Genomic DNA, 22,075 nt, shown 5'->3' with positions numbered 1-22,075 from the left:
ACCCTAGCAACCGCATAGCAACACCATAGCGACCACACAGAGCACCCTAGTACTCTATCAAAAACTGAAAACTTTTAAAACTGCTTCAAACTTTCTGGACCGGCTTTTTCAAGCCAACTTAAAGTTTGTCTCGATAAACTTTTTTTTATCTAGTTTATTTTGTCATTTTTATTTTATTAACAGCTTGTATATGGGCCATTCTTGGTGCAAATGCTCCAACAACCAAAAACATATTTCAAAAGCATTTAAGTATTCAAATGTTAGATGTTTACTAAGATCCTTCTATTATCTATTATATATATATATATATATAAATCAACACACATAAAATAAACACAATTTTAGTACAGTTATGCAAATCATTAGCGTTTTAATATGTTTTAGTATGTGAGTTAAATCCGGTCATGTGATGTGGTCACTACCAGCACATTACTGTCACTACCGAAACATGGATGTTTTGTCAGAAATAAAGTATATTGAATGATCAGCTAAGATGTTATTATAGTGTTTGGTTCAAACTAATGAATCCTTCACTTTGAAATCAGTTTGATAAACTTTTACAAAAGAAAGATTGGATTCAAAATACAACAAATATCATAAATTACACTTGAAATATTGATAAAATTGTTACAATTACCCGTGCAAACTTTTTAATAAAATAGCAAAAAATATATTTAAAAGGTAGATGTAAACCAATTCTCAACAGGTCAATGTAACTCTTCTTATTAACTTATTTATTATTGTTTTTCAGTTGTGACAAATTTAGGAAGAGGAAAATATTCCAAAACTTTCTGAAAACACAATGAGAATTAACTGCACAATTACTAGAAATGTGAATCTTGAAAATTGAAAATGTGTGGAAAAACTGTTTCCAACTCTGACTTTGAACCAATTCTGTAGAAAAACTCATATAGAACCTTTTTTGCATAAAGAGTTCTTTAAAACTGATTCAAGAACCCTAAAAAACCCTCTGAACCTTTTCTGAAGTGAAACATGATGTTTTAGCAGCACATTTTCACATGAAGAATTTTGTTTGCCTTTCACAAGAAAAATCAGTGAATTTGTTTAAGGAAATGTCATTAAAGCCACTTCAGAATGATGTAAATATGATCTCGACACTCAACTATGTTTATCTTAAAGTTCATTGACTCCAGAAAAAAATGTTTGTGGGCTGAGAGAGAACTAGTTTCCATTCTTACACAAGATTCATTTCTGGGCTTTCAAAAGAAAAAGTGAACACAGCATTAGCAGAGAGAGAAACCCGTCGGTCAGGATGAGTCTTCATTGTTCTGTGGGTGGAGACCCTCGTTTACAACACTGTGACAGAAACTCCAGCGTTTATAAATGATGAGAGATCTGCTCCACAGACGTCAGATACTCATCAATAAATCATCTGAATAATCTCTTGTTTTAAATATACATCTGTCAGACAGTGTGAGAGCCGTCAAACAACAGAGGAACGTCAGAGACGCTGCTGAACCAGCAAATCAAGTTCAGCTCTCAGTCACCGCGTGAAACGAGTTCATGTAACGCTTCGCCACTCTGAAACTCCATTAGTAAATCATTCACAAATAATGAAGCCTTCTCTGACAGCATCCAGAGAAACTTACTGAAACGCTGACTTATTTCAGCAGATAAAATGAGCATGACTTTTAAACTCTGACTTTCATAATGGTATTTTTTAAGCTGATTTTGATACGACAAAAATCGAATTCTTATTGTTTTTCCATTTGAATTTGGGGTCAAAGATCAGCGCTCTCCCCTAAAAGTGATCGTTCAGACCAAACCGTAAGTCAGAGACTTAAAACATTGAGGGATGATAGTTCCCCCCGTCTACAATGCCACTGAGGCTCGTCCCAATCGGCCTGAGGGGGGCGCTGCAGTGGCGAAAAGTTTACAAACGAGTCCTAGGTTTATCGCCAGATCAAAACCAAACAAGTGCGGAAAGATTCTCGAGTCTGACTGTCAATAGTTATTGGAAAAAAGTTGAAATTTCAATTTACGTCTGCAACGGGACGCCGAAACGTTTGGAGTGGGCGTGGCCACTTTTACTAAAATGGCTGTCGCTCTTGAACAGAATGAGATAATTTCACCAAACTCGTCTTTAGTTGTGTGAAAAAAATGTGGAGAATCGGCCACATGGTGGTGCTATAACATGGAAAAAACATAAAAATGGCTATAACTACTCAACCCTAAGTCCGATTGACTTGGCATGCAGTGTCTTTGTCCAAGCTTCCGCGATCATCTACGAGGATATTCACGTATCCCGAAAAACATGGCAGCGTCGGCCAATGAGGTTCGAGCTGCTGTCAGATAAAGTTAATGGAGGCCGATCGGAACGAAACTCGCTGGGACGTTCAAAAAAAGAAACACAGGCCACCAGGGGGCACCGTTGCATTTTTCAGGCATGTAAATGTTTGCATAGAACACAATTTTTTCACACATGCAAGATGGATCCCCTCATTCTGAACAACTTTCGCTTCTAGGACCGCCGCTGTCAATCAAATCAATCGGTAAACATTGTCGATTATTTAACTACGTTTGTGAACTAGTCTTAGGTTTGGTTCCGATTCCGACAGTGCAAAAAAAAAATTTCTCTGGAGTCTGATTATCAATAATTATCAAAAATAAAGTCGAAATGTTCAAAGAGGGCGTGGCTACTTTTACTAAGGCGGCTATAACTTGTGAACAGAATGAGATAATTTCACCAAACTCAGCACACCTGTACGGGCTCGGCCTGTGGACATGGCGACTGGCCACTTGGTGGCGCTATAAAATAAAAAGAACAGAAAAACGGCTATAACTACGCAACAGTCTGTCCGATTGACTTGAAAACTGGCATGCAGCGTCTTTGTCCAAAGTGGCGCGATTGTCTTCAAGGACATTTGCGCATCTTGGAAAAACACGTCAGCCAATGAGTTACAAGCAGCTGTCAGATAAGGTTAATAGAGGTTGATCGGACTGAAACTCACTGGGCCTGTTTTACTTGCAACCCTAGAGGCCTGTGAGAAATTCAATAGAAATCAACCTCTAGGGGTTGACTTTGTGTTTTTCACATGCGTAAAGGATTGTGTATCACTCAATTTTTCGCACACGCCCACATTCTGAGCAACTTTGCCTCTAGGACCGCCACTGTCCATCGAATCAATCATTAGATATTGGAGATTATTTCAAAAACTAACTTTCACAAACTAGTCCTAGGTTTTTCGATAAAACTAAATAAAACCACAACAGTAAAATTCTCTGGTCAATAATTATCAAAATATATTAAACTAATATAAAATATTACCAAAATCAGGGTCATTTAGAAAATGGGTGTGACAAAATGTACTCAAAAGCCAATAAATCCAAAACAAAAACTCACAAAATTAGGTGAACATATGATTACCTAATGAAATATAATACCTTCTTACATGCTTAAAGGCCTTAAAGCGCTTGAACCCCGATAAATACTGCTCGCAGCTACATTTACATATCCTTTTAAGCTACACTTTTATATTACATTTTAATATGCAAAAAAGTTCTTATTGTTTTCTCATTTGCATTTGGGGTGGAATATGACTATTTATTAATAAAACTGAATTAAATTATGAATAATTCACTATTAATGTAGATATATATTTATTTTAAGCTAAAATTTTATATTAAAATACTTTTTAATATCATTCTTATGGTTTCCTCATTTGCATTCAGGGTGAAATATGATGCGTTTTTTGTTTTATAATAACCTAAACATCAATGACAAATAATTCACTTAAAGGATTAGTTCACTTTTAAATAAACTTTTCCTGATAATTTACTCACCCCCATGTCATCCAAGATGTTCATGTCTTTCTTTCTTCAGTCGAAAAGAAATTAAAGTTTTTGATGAAAACATTTCAGGATTTTTCTCCATATAGTGGACTTCAATGGACCCCAGACGGTTGAAGGTCAAAACGAGGCTTTAAACGATACCAGACGAGGAATAAGAGTCTTATCTAGAGAAACCATCGCTCATTTTCTAAACAAATACAACTGTATATGCTTTATAAACACACGTTTCTCTAGATAAGACTCTTATTCCTCGTCTGGTATCGTTTTAAGCTCCTTGAAGCTGCACTGAAACTGTAATTTTGACCTTCAACCGTTTGGGCTCCAGTGAAGTCCACTATATGGAGAATAATCCTGGAATGTTTTCATCAAAAACCTTCATTTCTTTTCGACTGAAGAAAGAAAGACATCAACATCTTGGATGACATGGGGGTGAGTCAATTATCAGGAAAATTTATTTGAAAGTGAACTAAACCTTTAAATCAAAATTCAACAGTCAAAAGTGAAGTAAAAAGTCCATATTTCCACATCCAAGCAGCAAAACATTAAACAAACTTTATTAATTTGAAGCACTAAACAGAACAAAAAACATAAAAGATCTCCGTTAAACACAAATTACAAAGTATAACTTAATTATCAGTGTGTGGGGTTAAAAATGTTAATGTTACATATGCAGCGCGTGTGTGTGTGTGAGTGAGTGAGTGTGTCACATGACCATTCCTCCGCCCATGATCTCCAATCTCTGTGGACAAAACAGACACAGGTCAGAAAGCACATGTATGTGAATATGAACACAGCCTCATGTATTATTCACGTACCTGAGGCGGCTCTATGAACGCCAGCCAATCAGAGGAGTGTGTTGGGAGGAGCCCCATTGATTGACACTTATAGATGGCGAGGGCGGAGCCGAGCAGGTTTCCGATGAGATACACCAAACCCTGCAGCCACTGCTGACTCGAGCTCTCCAGCAGCTTGAACGCTTCAGACAAACACGATGAATGAGCGTGAGAGGATATGAACTACGACAGGAAGACTGCAGAGAGGCGGATACTCACTGGCTGACATGGACATGAGCGCCTGGATGGGTCTCCACGCCATCATACACACCATCATGATGGGGAATATGGAGATGGTGTTTCCAGACATGTACATGATGAAGAGGTTCATGGGAATCTGCTTCAGCGGTCCCAGAGCCACGTCCCAGCATCTCTACACACACACACACACACACACACACACACACACACACACACACACACACACACACACACACACACACGCAGTGCTGCAGCTGTTTACAATGAAATTAATGTACTAGATTGTGTTTCCATATTTATTCTATAACATTTTGTAGTTTGACAACATTTACCTCTTAATTATCCATCATTTATTTATATATAAAATTATAGAAATGTGTGGAAAGTTTGAAAAGTTTTGAAGGGTTTACTCAGTCAATAAAATGTTAACGTTCTAACGCACTGCTAACATGATTTAGCATGTTTAACATGTTGCAAGCATGTTTCTAAAATGAATAAGTAAATTGCTAGCATGATTATCATGTTTTCTAACATGAATTAACACATTGCTGGCATATTTTATCATTGTTAGCATTATGTAACAGATTGCTAACATGCTACTAACATGATTAAGCATGTTTAACATGTTGCTAACATTATTTATCGTACAAACATGTTTTTAAAATGAATTAATAAATTGCTAGCATGATGTAACACATTGATAACATGATTTGACATGCTGCTAGCATGATTATCATGTTTCTAGCATGAATTAACACACCATTACCATGTTTTTGCATATTTCTAACATGAATTAACACGCTGCTGACATGATTTAATGTTTAACATGTTGCTAGCATAATTTAACATCCTGCAAGCATGTTTCTAAAATGAATTAGTAATTTGCTAGCATGATTTAGCACATTGTTGGCATTATTTATCGTTGCTAGCATGATGTAACACATTGCTAACACGATTTAGCTCGCTGATAATATGATTTGATATGTTTCTAGCAAGAATTAACACACCATTATCCTGTTTTCGCATGTTTCTAGCATGATTTAACACATTGATAACATGTTTTAACATGCTGATAGCACTTTGCACTTTGTTAACATGTTTCTAACACGAATTAACGCATTGCTAGCAGGATTTAGCTTACATGTTTTAAAGTTGCTAGCATGATGTAACAGATTGCTAACATGCTACTAACATGATTAAGCATGTTTAACATGTTGCTAACATTATTTATCATACAAACATGTTTTTAAAATGAATTAGTAAATTGCTAGCATGATGTAACACATTGATAACATGATTTGACACGCTGCTAGCATGATTATCATGTTTCTAGCATGAATTAACACACCATTACCATGTTTTTGCATATTTCTAACATGAATTAACACATTGTTAACATGTTTTAACACGCTGCTGACATGATTTAATGTTTAACATGTTGCTAGCATAATTTAACATGCTGCAAGCATGTTTCTAAAATGAATTAGTAATTTGCTAGCATGATTTAGCACATTGCTGGCATTATTTATCGTTTGCTAGCATGATGTAACACATTGCTAACACGATTTAACACGCTGCTAGCATGATGTAACATGTTTCTAGCATTAATTAACACATTGTTAACACAATTTAGCAAGCTGCTAATATGATTTGATATGTTTCTAGCAAGAATTAGCACACCATTATCCTGTTTTCGCATGATTCTAGCATGATTTAACACATTGATAACATGTTTTAACATGCTGATAGCACTTTGCACTTTGTTAACATGTCTCTAACATGAATTAACGCATTGCTAGCATGATTTATCTTACATGTTTTAACGTTGCTAGCATGATGTAACATTGCTAACATGATTTAACATCCTGCTGACATGATCATCTCGTTTCTAACATATATTAACACATTGTTAGCAGGTTTTCACGTTTCTAACATGAATTAACGCATTGCTAGCATGACTTAGTATGTTTCTAGCATGAATTAACATATTCCTAACATGTTCCTAGCATGATTTAGCACTCTGTTAGCATGACAGACAGATAGAGTATAGGACACACTCACCTTCTCCACCAGATTGCGGTCGGCTTCCTGTACGCTGGTGTCCGGGACGGGTTTATCGGAGTATCCCACTGGATACATGACATCTCCGTCTTTACTCTGCCTGTCACTGCGACTCCTGCAGACACAAAGAGTTTCCTGAAATCTGTTTGCGCGTGTTAAACTCAGCACGGTTGCCAGGGCGTTGCTATGCGGTTGCCCTGGCGTTACCGTGGTGTAGCGTGTTGAAGCACCTGCTGTTGCCCAGACTCAGCTCTATGGCCCACTTCATCCTCTTGGTCGCGGCTCCGCCCCTCGTCGACAGAGCTCCGCCCCCCTGACCGCCTGGTGACGTCATCCTGAGAGCAGCAACAGACACCCAATTATGAAACTTAATATATATATTTTTTAATTTCAATAATTTCTAAGACTTTAAACTGCAAAATCAAATATATTTTAGATTTATTTAGATATTATTTAAATATTTACTTTGTATTATATTACTAAACCAATAATATTACATGTTATTAATAAATAATCAAATAAGAAGCAGTATTTTTGATGATTTGTGAGTGACACCATGTTTGTTTCGTTATAATGTTCATAAATAAGGGCCAGAATACAAATATTCTCGATCCAAACAGTATTAAGTTAATTAACGCAAAATTTGGATAAAAATAAATATGCAGGAACATAGCCAATATATTGACGTTTGGTCTTAGAATAATATATTTATATATAGTATGTTTTATATAGTGTTTTAATTAACAATGAGAGCGCTGTATTGTCGAAATAATGCTGATGTCGATGATCGTCAGACTCTCACCTTCAGAAGCTCGTCGAGAATAACTGGATGTTGATCTAGAGCAGTCAAAGATCAGACTGATTCAGATATGATGAAGAAAAATGAAATAATTCACTATCAGAAGCGCTGCTGCTCTGCACAGGAACCTGCAGATGACGTCATGCGGACAGCAGCACTTCCGTCCCCGCCGAGATGACGCTCCAGCCGGAACGAACGTCACTGATCGATATTCTCAATAACTGGATACAAAGAGAGATATCTCAATTTTTGGAAGAGTTTTATTGACTAAACTTACTAAAAGAATGTAATACTGCATTATTTAACTTTATTTTGAAAAATAAGCATCACTATATTCACAAAAATTATTTAGTTATTAAATATTATTGACTTGGAAATAATGAATAGTGTTTTAAAAACTAAACTGCTTATGGTTTACTGTCTCTTCTTCAGTATTTGGGAAAGTAGGTGGCTTGTAATTTTTAATTAGTTGTGACTTTGATTTGTCCAAATTACCTCTTAAATTGTCTGCTTTCCATCAAAAAGATCTCCTGTGTTTGGAAATGAGCATTTTCTCACAACTTTAGTCCACACAAAACTTGTATTTGGAACAATAGTTTTATTTTGCACCATAACAAATCTTTATTTTATGAAAACTGGTTTCAATATAACATTTCTTCCATATTGCACATGATGGACTGTGGTAATGTTCTCAGTTACAGTGATTTTTGTTTAAATCATGGGTTTGTCTGTCATCCTAAAGAGTTGTAAATGCCAGACCAAAAACATGCTATTATTAGTAAAAGGGATTCTTTCACATTACTCTCTCCCAACTCCTTGTCTTTATTAGGGATCATAAATGCAACAACAAACATATAAGAAGTGTTTTCATTGATAAACTTCATCCAAATCGAATTAAACGATATTATGTTTTCAAAGATTTTAACCCTAAAGAGGTGAAGGAAATGAGACTGAATTATCTTACCTTTCCAAGTCTCCCTAAAATGAAAGAACTTCATTTTAAAATAATAAATGACATATATCCATCTAAATTCCTCAAATCAAAATCTGATAGTGGAGAAAACTCTCCTCAGTTCTGTGAAATTGATATTGAAACCACTGAACATATTTATATTTTTTATTGTAATTATTCAGAGTTGTTTTGGTCTCAGTTGTGCAGTGAAATGTCATGTGTAATGTGTAAAAATTCAGTTTGGTGTGCTTAATAAAGATTGTTCACAACATTACTTGAGTAACAACCTTTTTGAAGTTGCTAAATATTTCATTCATAAGTGTAGACTTCTGAAAACCTTTCCTCACTTTTATAACGAACTTAAAATTGTTAATTCTCGGCTTCTCTTGATGCCCTTTCAAAAGAAAAGGCTACTAGAGCTAAGTGCCCTATAACTCATTGCTACCTATTGTAAAAACTTTTCTATAAATGCTTTTTATTATTATTATTATTATTAATTTTACTGTATTTTTTTATTTTTTGTTCTTCATTGCCCTTTACGACTGTAAATTTTATGTAAAACTTCATTGTTACATATTGTAATTGCAACTGCCTGCCTTTGAGAATTGTTAATATTGTTTGTTCAATGCCTATTTTGTTTATATGCTATTAATAAAAAAGAATGCCGACTATTATATACAGACAAATAATGTTTGTCTTTATTTTTTTTAATAAATATTAAGATATTTAGATATTATTTAAATATTTTACTATTTTGTATTGTAGTATTGATGCCCATCATCTATAGTCAATATATTATATACACATTTCACTGATGGACGCCCAATAAATATGCAAATTAATAATTTTTAACATTTCTCTCCAAGACTAAATTTGTATTTTTAAATGCTAAAACTGGACATTTAGATTTTTTTTAAACGTTTATTTGTATTATTTATGTATTTATGATTTTAATAAATAAAAACATTACTTTTTAATGTTTTATTAAAAACCTTTTATTAATCTAATATTTTTTCTCTAAAACTAAATATTTATTTTTTAAATGCCAAAACTGAATATATTGATATTTAGATATTATTTTTTACTTTTATTTGTATTTTACTAAACAAAAACTTTACTTTATAAAACAGTATGTTATTAATAAAATAATCAAATAAGAAAAATAATTACATAAAATAATCATTTAAAATAATAATTTTGATTATTTGTAAGTTGTTTTGATAATAATATCCTTAAAGTAAAAGGGTTTTTTTTCCATCAGAGAAGATAAAACGACAAAAGACGGGATACACTTCATGATTAGTTTTATAAAAGTAAACATTTACATTTGTAATCATACATATACTGTGTTAAAACTAAGACATCTTTTCAAATATAACTATTTACAGTTTCATGCTTTCCTCTTGTGAAACACACACACACACACACACTCTCTCACACACACACACACACACACACACACACACACACACACACACACACACACACACACACACACACACACACACACACACACACACACACACACACACACACACACACACACACACACACACACACACACACACACACACTCTCTCACACACACACACACACACACACACACTCTCTCACACACACACACACACACACACACACACACACACACACTCTCTCACACACACACACTCACACACACACACTCTCACACACACACACACCTACACACACACACACACACACTCTCACACACACACACTCTCACACACACACACACACACTCTCTCACACACACACACACACACACACACACTCTCACACACACACACACACACTCTCATTTGTAGAGGCTGAGCTCAGGACAGTGGTACAGACACATGTACGCGTCACACAGTAAGCGGCGGACGGGATCTCGGAGCGAGGCGGCGTCGAGTCGAGCGAACTCGTCCGCGGACAGACTCAGGTAACGGCCCACCTCGGGACACGCTCGCACCTGCGGCACATTGAAGCCGTTCTCTCCTCCTGCACACACACACACACACACACACACACATGAAGGAAACAGAAAGAACGTGAACATCACCGAACTCAAGCGAAGCGTTACCCTCTCTGTCGGCCATGCTGTCGAAGAAGAGCCAGTCCGTGGGTTCGGGGCCGTGTCTGACGAAGCTCACGTAGTGGCTGGTCTCGATGCAGGTGACGGCGAACAGATCCATGCGCTGCCGGGCCCCGTGAACCGGCCCTTCCCACGAGCCCCGCGGCACTCTGATCTGCGTCGGCTTGTGCGTCTGCCGCTTCTTGTGTGTGTGAACCTGTTGGAGACACGCGTCACGTGAGCGGTGTGTGTGTAGCTGTCACATCGCGTGTGTGTGTGTGTGTTTACCTGTGTGTTACAGGTGCTGCAGTACTGCTTTAACTGGCCGGGTGTGATGTCAACATCCTCGTAACACTGAAGACACTCCCACTGCGCCACCGACTGACAGATACTGCACTGACGCAGAGCTACACACAAAGCAATTAACAGTGATGAAAAATAATACATTAATATATTTTAAAACAAATTCTTAAAACAATAAAAAAAAAATGAAATAAAATATTTCTAAATAAACATTTATACCTTTATTTATCCAATTTATATGCATTTATTATATAATAAATACATAATAAACAACAATCAAGAAATAAAGGTAATTGAAATAAAAATATTAAATAAATATTAAATAAAAATGTCAATAAAATGATAAAATAAATAAAATAATAAATAAATATTAAATAAAAATACGACAATAAAATACTAAATAAATATCGAATAAAACATGAAAAACTATAAAATAAATATTAAATAAAAATATATAAAATGGTGAAAAAATAATGGGGGAAAAAATCAATGAATGAAAATGAATATTTAGATTTATAAAAAATATTTAAAAACTAACAAAAATATTGTATTTTTATATGAGTCAATGAATAGAATAATCAAAATGTATGAATGATTATGAATAAATAATAACTAAAATATTTTAAATAAATAATAACAAAAATAAAATATATGGAATAAAAGAAAAATGGTTTCATTATATAAATTTACTATAAAATAAATGCATAATATACTAAAGAATAACAATAAAAAATAAAGGTAATTGAAATTAAAAAAATAAAACCATGACAACCAAATGATAAAAATAAATATAATAAATATAATGAATAAATAACAAACAAATAAAAACTAACAAAAAATATTTTATTCTTATACGAGTCAATGAATAGAACAATTAACTAACTAATTAACTGACTAAATAATAAACAAATATTTTTTTTAAATAAATAAAAATCAAAATGTTTTTATTATATACATTTACTATTAAATAAATGCATAATATACTAAAGAATAACAATGAAGAAATAAAAATATTAAATAAAAAACATGATAATAAAATTATAAAGTAAATAAATAATTATTTATTTTATATAAAAATTAATTATTGAAATGGGGAAAAAATAATGGGGGAAAATAATCAATGAGTGAAAATGAACAGTAAAAAACAAAAATATTTCATAACACATTATATATATGTGAACATGGAGAAATGATTATGAATAAATAATAAACAAATTAAAAAAATAAATTATATAAAATGTATGAATGTACAAATATATACTAAAGAATATGAATGAAGAAATACAAATATTGATTAATTTTAAAAATATATATAATCATAAATAATGATGATGATTGATCACTTTATAAAGATAAATAAAGTGGCGCTCACCCTCATCCAGCAGGTCAGTGACGTCGAGGGTCAGCGAGGGCAGAATGGCGTCAAACATCTTGAACTCTTTGCCGAATCTGGGCATGAGGAGCGGCAGACAGGACGGAGCCTGAGGAAACAGAGACGCTCCAGAGATTCGCTCTCGACAGAGACAATAACACGTGTGAGGATGTGAACCTGTGCGTCACCTCTGTGAGCTTCAGGCCCGAGTGCATGAAGGACGACTCCAGCAGCGCCTGAACGCTCGCCACGCGCTGCAGCGCCGCGGCCGGAGACGAGAGCGGGATCGGGGAGAGGGGCGGAGACGCGCACACGGACACCGGAGAGACGAGAGGAGACGCCGGAGACGCCGAGACAGACGGAGGGAAGAGCTGATAGATGAAACACTCCTGCGGCTTCTGACTCACAGACCTGCACACACACACACACACACACACACATCCACCATCATGATTGGTGTTTGGGAAATGCCCCGCCCCTTACCATAACCGCCAGTTCACCAACTCAACCAGGCCCCGCCCCTTTATTTTGGGCAGGAATTAATTAAATAGAGACACAGACAGACGGATGGATGGATGGTCACCTGATCTTCAGAAGTGGTTCAACCCGGAGAAGCAGGAAAAGCTGGTTGAGGAATTCCTCCGGATCTGAACACACACACACACACACACACACACACACACACACACACACACACACACACACGCACACACACACACACACACACACACACCAGCTGTTAAATGAGTGAAGCTCACAGATGCTTGAGAACTGGAAAAGTAAGATAATTTCTCAGTATTATGTACAACAGAGCATCATTATTAATCTGTTCACTTCAATAAATTAACAAATTAAGATTACAGGACGATTTCAGACTGATTTAAGGTCAAATAATTATACTGTCAACACGTGTCACATGTATTAAATAAAGAAGCCACTAACAGTATATAGTGAATCTTTAAAACTATATGAAAATGCCAATGTCTATATGTGTGTGTGACAGAATATACAAGCATAATTACTTAATTATATATTAAAAAAATGATAAAACATTAATGAAATCATAAGCAGGTGAAATATGGAAAGAACTTCAGGATGAAATTACCAGATTTTTTTATAAATGTTTTCATAAATATCAGCACTGAATCCATAAATATATAGTCTTTTTCCACAAATTTTGTATGTATGAAAATTGTATAATATCCAAGCTACACATTTATAGTAATTGAGCAGTTAATTCTCATATTGTATTTTTAGAAAGTTTTGGAGTATTTTTTATCTTCCTAAATTTGTCACCACCGAAACACAATAATAAATAATTTAATAAGAAGAGTTACATTGACCTGTTGGGATTTTGTTTACATCTACATTGGAAATATATTTTTTGCTATTTTATTAAAAAGTTTTCACAGGTAAATCAATAACAATTACAATTTTATCAATATTTCAAGTGTAATTTATGAGATTTGTTGTATTTTGAATCCAATCTTTCTTTGTAAAAGTTGTGAAGGATTCATTAGTTTGAACCAAACACTATAATAACATCTGAGTTGATCATTCAATATACTTTATTTCTGACAAAACATCCATGTTTCAGTAGTGACAGTAATGTTCTGGTAGTGACCACATCACATGACCGGATTTAATTCACATACTAAAACATATTAAAACACTAATGATCTGCGTAACTGTACTAAAACTGTGTTTATTTGCCCAAATAAATGATTTTATGTTCCTTTGTCACTACCAAAACAATCATGTCACTACCGGCACATGTGGTGAAGTTTCGGTAGAGACAATTTTAGACATTTTTGAGCCGCTCAAAGATGATGATCAGCACATGGTTATTTAACACAGCTCTGAACAGTTGAAAAAACTACATTTTATAGAATAAACACCCAAAAAAGTTTGCTTAATTTCAGAAAAAGGTGTTTGTTAGTGACGTTCCTTAAAGCTCCTTCTGAACACATTTAACTCAGAAAGATGAAATGATGAGGAACACAGGAATATCTCCTGAAGTGTGTTAAAATCAGTCTCAGACTCTGTTTCGGTCGTGACATGAACATGAGGGACACATTTTTTACATAGTTTCATGATTTAAAAATATATATATTTTTTTAAACTTCAATAAAAAAAAATAAAAAAAATGAAATATATATTTTTTTAAAAACAACAATGAATCGAATTACAAAAATTATTTTTAATATCATTTTCAAAAGTTGAAATTTAGCGGTCAGGGTTCGGGACAGACTCCTCCCAATTGAAAGTACCCAATAAATGATGATTTTATATATATTAATCTTACTGATGTTTGAAATATGATTGTGGGATTCAATAGATAATAGACGGATCTTAGTAAACATCTAACATTTGAATACTTAAATGCTTTTTAAATGTGTTTTTGGTTGTGGAAGCAGTTTGCACCAATGGCCCACATACATTTTTTATTCGTATATCAATGTTTTTCTCTCGGTCTATATGAAGCTCATTGAATCATTCTCCTGTTATGACTGTAAAGCTGCTTTGACACAGTCTGTTTTGTATAAAGCACTGTATAAATAAAGGCGACTTGAACAGCAGGTTTACAGGAGACTGATAATGATCAGATCAAACGGCTCATTTACGATCAGCTCTGATGCATTTCAAAGTTAAAAGACTTGCTCTTTTCCTCATGCTCTCTATCACACACACCTTTCTCCTCGTTGGTAAATCCAGAATCTGCCGTCTCTGCTTTCAGAAGTTTGCGTAAAGCCATGGTTTTACTGGCGCACACGTAGCCGTACCTGCAGAAAACACACATTCACAGCATCCCGTGATGGCGTTTTCATCCGTCTGATTTATTTTAAATTCAAATATACAGGTTTACACGTGTGCGGTATGACTCTCACCTGCGTAGAGGATTGACGATCTCACAGCGCAGCAGATCCTGAGCGCTTTTACTGTTGGCGGGTCCCGTGGGCCAGAACAAGAGCCAATCAAACGAGCTGCAGCACGAGAACATGCTGAGAACACACCAGAGCATTAGACACACAACCTGAAACTAGCTGCTATTTTACATTATTGTGCATTTTCTGATGACCTTTGGTGCCAAATTCACTCCGTCAAGCTGTTACATGTTTTAGCCAGTGGAGGTGTGTGTACCTGAAGAGAGACGCGTCCAGGTAGCAGGAGTTCAGGTGACCCTGAATGCCCTTCTTGAAGCCTTCGTAGGTCAGCCGGGCGTCCAGACCCGACACAGGAGGAGTGTTCTCCTCCACACGCTCACTGCTCCAGTTCGCAAACGCTGAGACACACACTCACTGTTAGATCTTCTGATCACGCTCACACACACACACACACATACATGATATCAATGTGCAATACATATATATTAAAAAATAATCTTCTTTTGAATAAATTGCTGAATTAAGACCTTACATGTATTTTGCTGCAATATTTTTGTAAGTCGCTTTGGATAAAAGAATCTGCTAAATGAATAAATGTAAATTTAATAATGTGCATTATTATATATTTTGCCATTTTATGTATTATTATGCATTATTTATAAATATAATAAGGCATATTTACCTTAAATTGCTAAATATGGACATCATTACAGAATTTAAGACATTACTGATGTAATATTTTTGCTGTAATAATGTGCATTAATGCATGCATTATCATGGATTATGCAAAAAAATTAAAGCATATTTTTTAATTAAACTGCTAACTGAGGACCTTAAAAATGTAAGCCATCATTGCTGTAATATTTTTGCAGTAATAGTATGCATTGTTATTATATATTTTGCCATTTTATGTATTATTATGCATTATGTATTATAAATATATTAAGGCATACTTTTCTTTTAATTAAATAACTAAATGAGGACATTAAAGAATTTAAGACATTGCTGCAATATTTTTTTGCAGTAATAATATGCAATATTATATATTTTAGAAAATTTTAAGCATTATTATGGATTATGCATAAATATTAAGGCATTTTAAATTAAATTTCTTAATGAGGACCTTAATGAATTATTGCTGCACAATTCGGATTGAAACATCTGTTAAATTAATGCAATAATATTCATTATTATATGTTTTGCAATTATATGCATTATTATTATAGGTTATGCATAAATATTATCACTTTATTAAATGTAATTGCTAAATGAAGACCTTATCGAATTTAAGACATTATTGCTGTAATATTTTTTGTAAGTTGTTTTGAATAAAAGAGTCTGCTAAATGAATAAATGTAGTTATGTGCATTATTATAAATTTTGTAATTTTATGTATTATTATACATTATGGCCAAATATATAAAGGCATAATTTTCTTTTAATTAAATTGTTAAATAAGGACATCATTACAGAATTTAAGACATTGTTGCAGTTTATAATTTGGTATTTTCATGTATTATTATGAATTTTTCATAAATATTAAAGCATTTTAAAAATTAAACTGCTTACTTAAAGAATTATTGCTGCAATATTTTTTTTTTTTAAAGAATTTAAGACATTATTCCTGCATTATGTTTTTTAGCAACTATTATATATTTATCAATTTTATGCATTCTTATGCTTTATAGTATATATAACATATTGTGCATTTCTATATTACTGCATTACAATAATAAATAATTAATATATGTAATAATCAATATTTTAAAGCGGTTTTGAAACAGTGTCCATCGTGTTGAGCGCCACATAAATCAGATCAGCTCCACGAACATGAACGCACCTATAGAGTTGCAGCGATCGACCTGATTAATGGGCAGTTCAGGCTCGGGAAACCTGGAGTCGCGTCTGCAGTTCCTCAGTTTGACGAACAGCCCTTTGTTGGCAGGACAGCGGAAGTGACGCTCACCGAGGTAACTGCCATCCGTGGCGGCGGACAACTCCTGATCCTGTTTTCAACATAAAACACGTTAAATATATTTATTAATAACAATAATTCTTATTTATATTGCAAACTATTAAATTATTATTATAGATATATTTCTTTTTTGTTAAATTAAATTAGTTGTTTGTGTACCAGCTCAATTCCAGCGACCGGCTCCGAGACGCCGCCGATCTGTCCAATCCAGCGAATCACTCCGAAAAGGGGCGGGTCATTGACTTCCACCATGGACCCCACCTCTAACCACCTGCCAAACTCCGCCTTCTGCTCTGCGATTGGTGGAGAGGGGAGGTTGTGGAATCCGTTTGAAGAGCGCGAGTGGTCAGTGAGTGGGGATGTGGGCGGGGCCTGGGGTTTGGTGGGCGGGACGGCGGGAGGTTGCAGAGCAGGTTTGGGCGTAGTGAGCGGAGGAGGTTTCAGAGCGGCTTTAGGGACGGTGGAGGACGGAGGCTGGAGGGCTTTTTTCGCCGTCACCAGCATGGCCGCTTGGATGAGGGGTCGGTCTGAGGGCGTCTGCGCCGGCTCTCTGCTGTGGGTGGGCGACGGAGGCTGAAGGGCGGTTTTATTGGGCAACACCTGCAGTTTAGGAAGCAGTTTGGGATTGGTTACTGCCAGAGGAGACCGTTCAGATCTACTTTCTGTGAAACAAAAAACATAAAAAAATATATATAGATTATGTAAGATATTCTAGCCTTTGGTTTTAACAGGAATAATGTGTCCAAACTGAAACTCATTTACTTCTGCTCACCAAGACTTGTTTATTTGATCAAAAATACAGTAAAAGTGAGATATTTTTATAATGCTGTTTTCTATGTGGATATACAGTGAAATGTGTGATGTTACCTGGGGTTACTTTGGAAAGAGGAAGTAAAGCCCCATACTCAGGCGATGGGATGGAGCACAGTTTGGTGCCTTTATAACTTCCATCCCATGTCCCCACTGCTTGATCCTAAACACACAAACCACACACATGACACAGTAAGAAACACGGACACCTTTCTAACAATGAACTTTACATTTAACTTGACGAACGCTCACCAGTAAAACTCCCACACAAACTGCGGAGCCGCCCCGATTGGGCAAGGGCCCGCAGAACTGCACGGTTCCCCGATGGATGGACTCGTCCAGTGTGAAACAGACTCTCTGTCCGACAGCGAGCGGCGGCGGAGAGCAGAGGACCGCGGACTCTGCCGCGCGGGACAGGATGTTCACCGGACTGACGCCGTTGTTTGGTGTCTGGTTGGACTGGTGCGGATGGCGATCGTGGTCGCCGGAACTGCCGCCTCGTGACGATCGAGGGAGCGAGAGCTCACTGACCGGGAGGAAGAGGCCGCAAGCTTCTGGACACGTGAACAACTGATGCCCTTTGTAGTTGCCATTAGATTTGCCGCGGCCTGCTGCCCATCCCTGAGAGAAACCACAGAACACAACCATCAGACAGAGAGAAACTGAAAAATGTATTTAATACGAATAATATAAAGCATATTTCATACATATATATACACACAGTCAAACCAAAATTTATTCAGACAACATTTCAATCATTAATATAGTTTATTCACTATAGTTTTAAAAAAATGGTAATAATATATGACAAGATATAAGATATAATTCCGGGGTAACCGCTGCATTTCTGCTGTTCCATCAGCGCCCTCTGCTGTCAGAGAGTGAACGTGCACTTTCATTCAGTCTCCTTTGCTCGTTCAGCCATGTGCTTCTCATTGTGCTTGTTTACATCTGAGCGTGTGTCCCTTTGACAAAGATTACAGCCGTGTTGTGCATTTTATACGGTTGATGGGGAAAGTATTCTTAAATGCATTATAAAAATTGTAATAATTGGTAATAAATTATTATTTACGGTATTTTGAAGTGCCCACGATAACAATATCGTGCATATTCATTATCATGATTATCGTACTACCAAATATCGGCATATATATAAACATTTTGGGTTATAAAAATATAAATATGTCATTATACTGATTTTTATAAATAAAAATTATTTAGAGGAAGCGATATGTAAAATTTTCATATATTTTAGTAAATATCTGTATAATTCATTATATATATATATATATACACACACACACACACACACACACACACAATTGTTTATATATAATTACATTTAATTTTAAAAATGTAATTGTTATGAACAATACAAATTTATGAATCATTATACATATTTAATTGATTTATTATATTATATTTAATAAAAAATATAAATTAACATTTTATTATAATTCATTATTTCCTTTGCTTATTTTTTTTGCTTATTGCTTATTTATTATTATTAACAATAAGCATCATTATAAATATTATAACTTTAATAATTATTATACATTATTATTTGACTTTTTATAAAGCATTATAAATATAAATACTGAGTTTAATACTCATATAATAAAACTAAATATTTCATTACAGATTTTTAAAAATAAAATTATTTTATTAGAGGAAGAGATATGTCAAATACATTTAACATTTTTAGTACACATCTATATAATTCATCATAAGCAAACAATTATTTATGTATAATTAAATTTAAAATGAACGATACAAATTTTAATATATATTAGGGCTGTCAAACGATTAATCGCGATTAATCGCATACAAAATAAAAGTTTGAGTTTGCCTAATATTTGTGGGTGTACTGTGTGTAATTATTATGTATATATAAATAAAAACACGTTCAAGTATTTGAGAAATATTTATTTATTTATATTTTTATGTAATTTATATTATATATAAATAAAAATATTTTGTACATAAATAACATATTTCTCTTAAATGTATAGATTAATTTGTGTGTATTTGTATATACATATTACACACAGTACACCCACATATATTAGGCAAACTCAAACTTTTATTTTGTATGCGATTAATCGCGATTAATCATTTGACAGCCTTAATATAAATATATATATATACACACATACACACACATTTAATTTATATATTATATTATATATTTTATAAAAGATTATCACTGTATTATAATTTTAACTATTATTATTATGCATTATTATTAATTAATTTTTCCATTACATTAATTTATTTATAAATTGAACTTTACTTTACTTTACACTTGCTTAAACAAGGAAGAAAAAAAATCAAAAATTGCCAATGGGGTGAGATAAATAAACTATAAAATAAAATAATAAAATATTCTTTTTATATTCTCTAACATACTTATATATTCTAATCTTAATACCTCAGAATTTTTCTCAAGTAAATGTATCCTGTTTTTATAGTTTTATATATATTATTTTATGCAGTGTACTGTTCACTTGTGACACTCAGACTTGCCTTCAGCTGAACCCCGAAATAAACAGCAGAGCTTCCTCTGGTCAAGGGGCCACGGAAACGAAGCTCCGCCTCAGCGAGCTCTGATTGGCTGCGGTTCCAGAAGACCCGCACCTCTGAGCCCAGCGCCAGAGCAGCAAACCTCTGCAGGATCTGCGGCCGGGACAGCAGCTTCACACGGACGTCCAGGTCAGGGACGGGCTCCAGCAGACCAGCCAGATCCGAGGGGACTTCACTGAGCACCTGCCGGTCCACCTTCACCACGGATCCATTATCAATCACCTGTACAAACGTCATGTCACTTTAAAGGTGCCTCGTGGGCAGGGAGCGCGAGCATTTAATGGGGAAGCGCGCTGAATCGGCACATTTATAATGATGCCCCAAAATAGGCAGTTAAAAAACTGAATAATAAAAAATCTATGGGGTATTTTGAGCTGAAACTTTACAGACACATTCAGGAGACACCTTAGACTTATATTAACGTTACACCTTGTGAAAAAGGGCTCTAGGGCACCTTTAAGAACTTCCTCCACAGGAAAAAAACACATTCTGAGGTCTGTGCTGATCCACGACAACAAAAACACGTGACCGTGACACAAAAGAACACCACAGAATGATGTTCAGGCGATAATGGCAGATAAACAGTGTGTTTGTGGTCACTTCTCTACGGAAGCTCATTTCTGCCATGGAAAAAAAAACTTCTCACATTTCTGACTTTTTTCTTGTAACTCTTAATTTTAATATTGTTTTTTAATATATAAATAAGTAATTGCTACTTTTTCTCACAATTTCGAGTTAACCGTTAATTCAGACTTTTGTCCTCAGAATAGTGAGATATAAAGTGTAAACAGTTATCTCACCTTCACCCACAGGTAGTCTCCTCTCCCAGCTCGGTGTCCTCCTCCCTCCTGCTCCACACAGAGCTGCCCCCGCTGCAGCCGAATGGTTCCTTCCAGGTGGTCCTGCACCTTATAGTCGGACGCGAACATGTACATTTTGGGGTGTCGTCGCCTCCTACCGTGATGCGCGTCGCCGGACATGGTGATATGAACACCTCAGGACCTGCGCGTGCACGAAACACGAACAGCGAGTAATAAATAACATTTAAATCAATTCCATTAAAGAACACGATCGAGGAGAGAAAACATATTTCATTTGACAAACTTAATCAAATAGTAGCAGTCGACCATAAAAACAAAGTTTGAGTCGAATCGCTTTTATTTTGTACTGAAAAACTACGTGGAAAGTGAACCGAAAACATTTCCTCCTGTTTGATTTGTTGATTTGTTCAGTTAAAATATCGTTTTAATTTTATACATGTTAAAATGGACAATAAACGCTAACTTACCGACAAAGTCATCACCTCGATTTAAAGTGCGACACTTTATCGCTCCGAAAACACAATAATGCCTCACTTTCACCAAAGCAGGAAGCGAGATGACGGACGGCTGAGTGGACCAATCAGATTGAAGAA

At 35.0% G+C, this 22,075-nt stretch overlaps 2 protein-coding genes across 2 annotated transcripts; both read right to left on the bottom strand.

The window, feature by feature from the left end:
- Positions 1–4,345: 4,345 nt before the first annotated feature.
- Positions 4,346–7,886, bottom strand: emc4 (ER membrane protein complex subunit 4). Its single transcript, XM_067400507.1, has 6 exons — positions 7,711–7,886; positions 7,139–7,243; positions 6,909–7,023; positions 4,866–5,019; positions 4,629–4,789; positions 4,346–4,552 (listed from the first exon to the last, which is right to left on the bottom strand). The coding sequence occupies exons 2-6, from the start codon at positions 7,240–7,242 to the stop codon at positions 4,517–4,519; spliced, it is 570 nt and encodes a 189-aa protein (XP_067256608.1). The 5' UTR covers position 7,243; positions 7,711–7,886; the 3' UTR covers positions 4,346–4,516.
- Positions 7,887–9,936: 2,050 nt separating this feature from the next.
- Positions 9,937–22,064, bottom strand: cyld3 (cylindromatosis (turban tumor syndrome) 3). Its single transcript, XM_067400941.1, has 16 exons — positions 21,950–22,064; positions 21,462–21,663; positions 20,605–20,883; positions 18,331–18,699; positions 18,136–18,241; positions 17,428–17,930; positions 17,134–17,299; positions 15,550–15,691; positions 15,297–15,410; positions 15,100–15,191; positions 12,992–13,055; positions 12,597–12,819; positions 12,409–12,517; positions 11,022–11,140; positions 10,743–10,950; positions 9,937–10,660 (listed from the first exon to the last, which is right to left on the bottom strand). The coding sequence occupies exons 2-16, from the start codon at positions 21,639–21,641 to the stop codon at positions 10,476–10,478; spliced, it is 2,859 nt and encodes a 952-aa protein (XP_067257042.1). The 5' UTR covers positions 21,642–21,663; positions 21,950–22,064; the 3' UTR covers positions 9,937–10,475.
- Between the last annotated feature and the right edge of the window lie 11 nt (positions 22,065–22,075).

Source organism: Chanodichthys erythropterus, chromosome 11, assembly GCF_024489055.1.
Source record: "Chanodichthys erythropterus isolate Z2021 chromosome 11, ASM2448905v1, whole genome shotgun sequence".
NCBI lineage: Eukaryota > Metazoa > Chordata > Actinopteri > Cypriniformes > Xenocyprididae > Chanodichthys > Chanodichthys erythropterus.
Note: the sequence above shows the minus strand (reverse complement) of the source record. Positions and strands in the feature narration are given on the sequence as shown.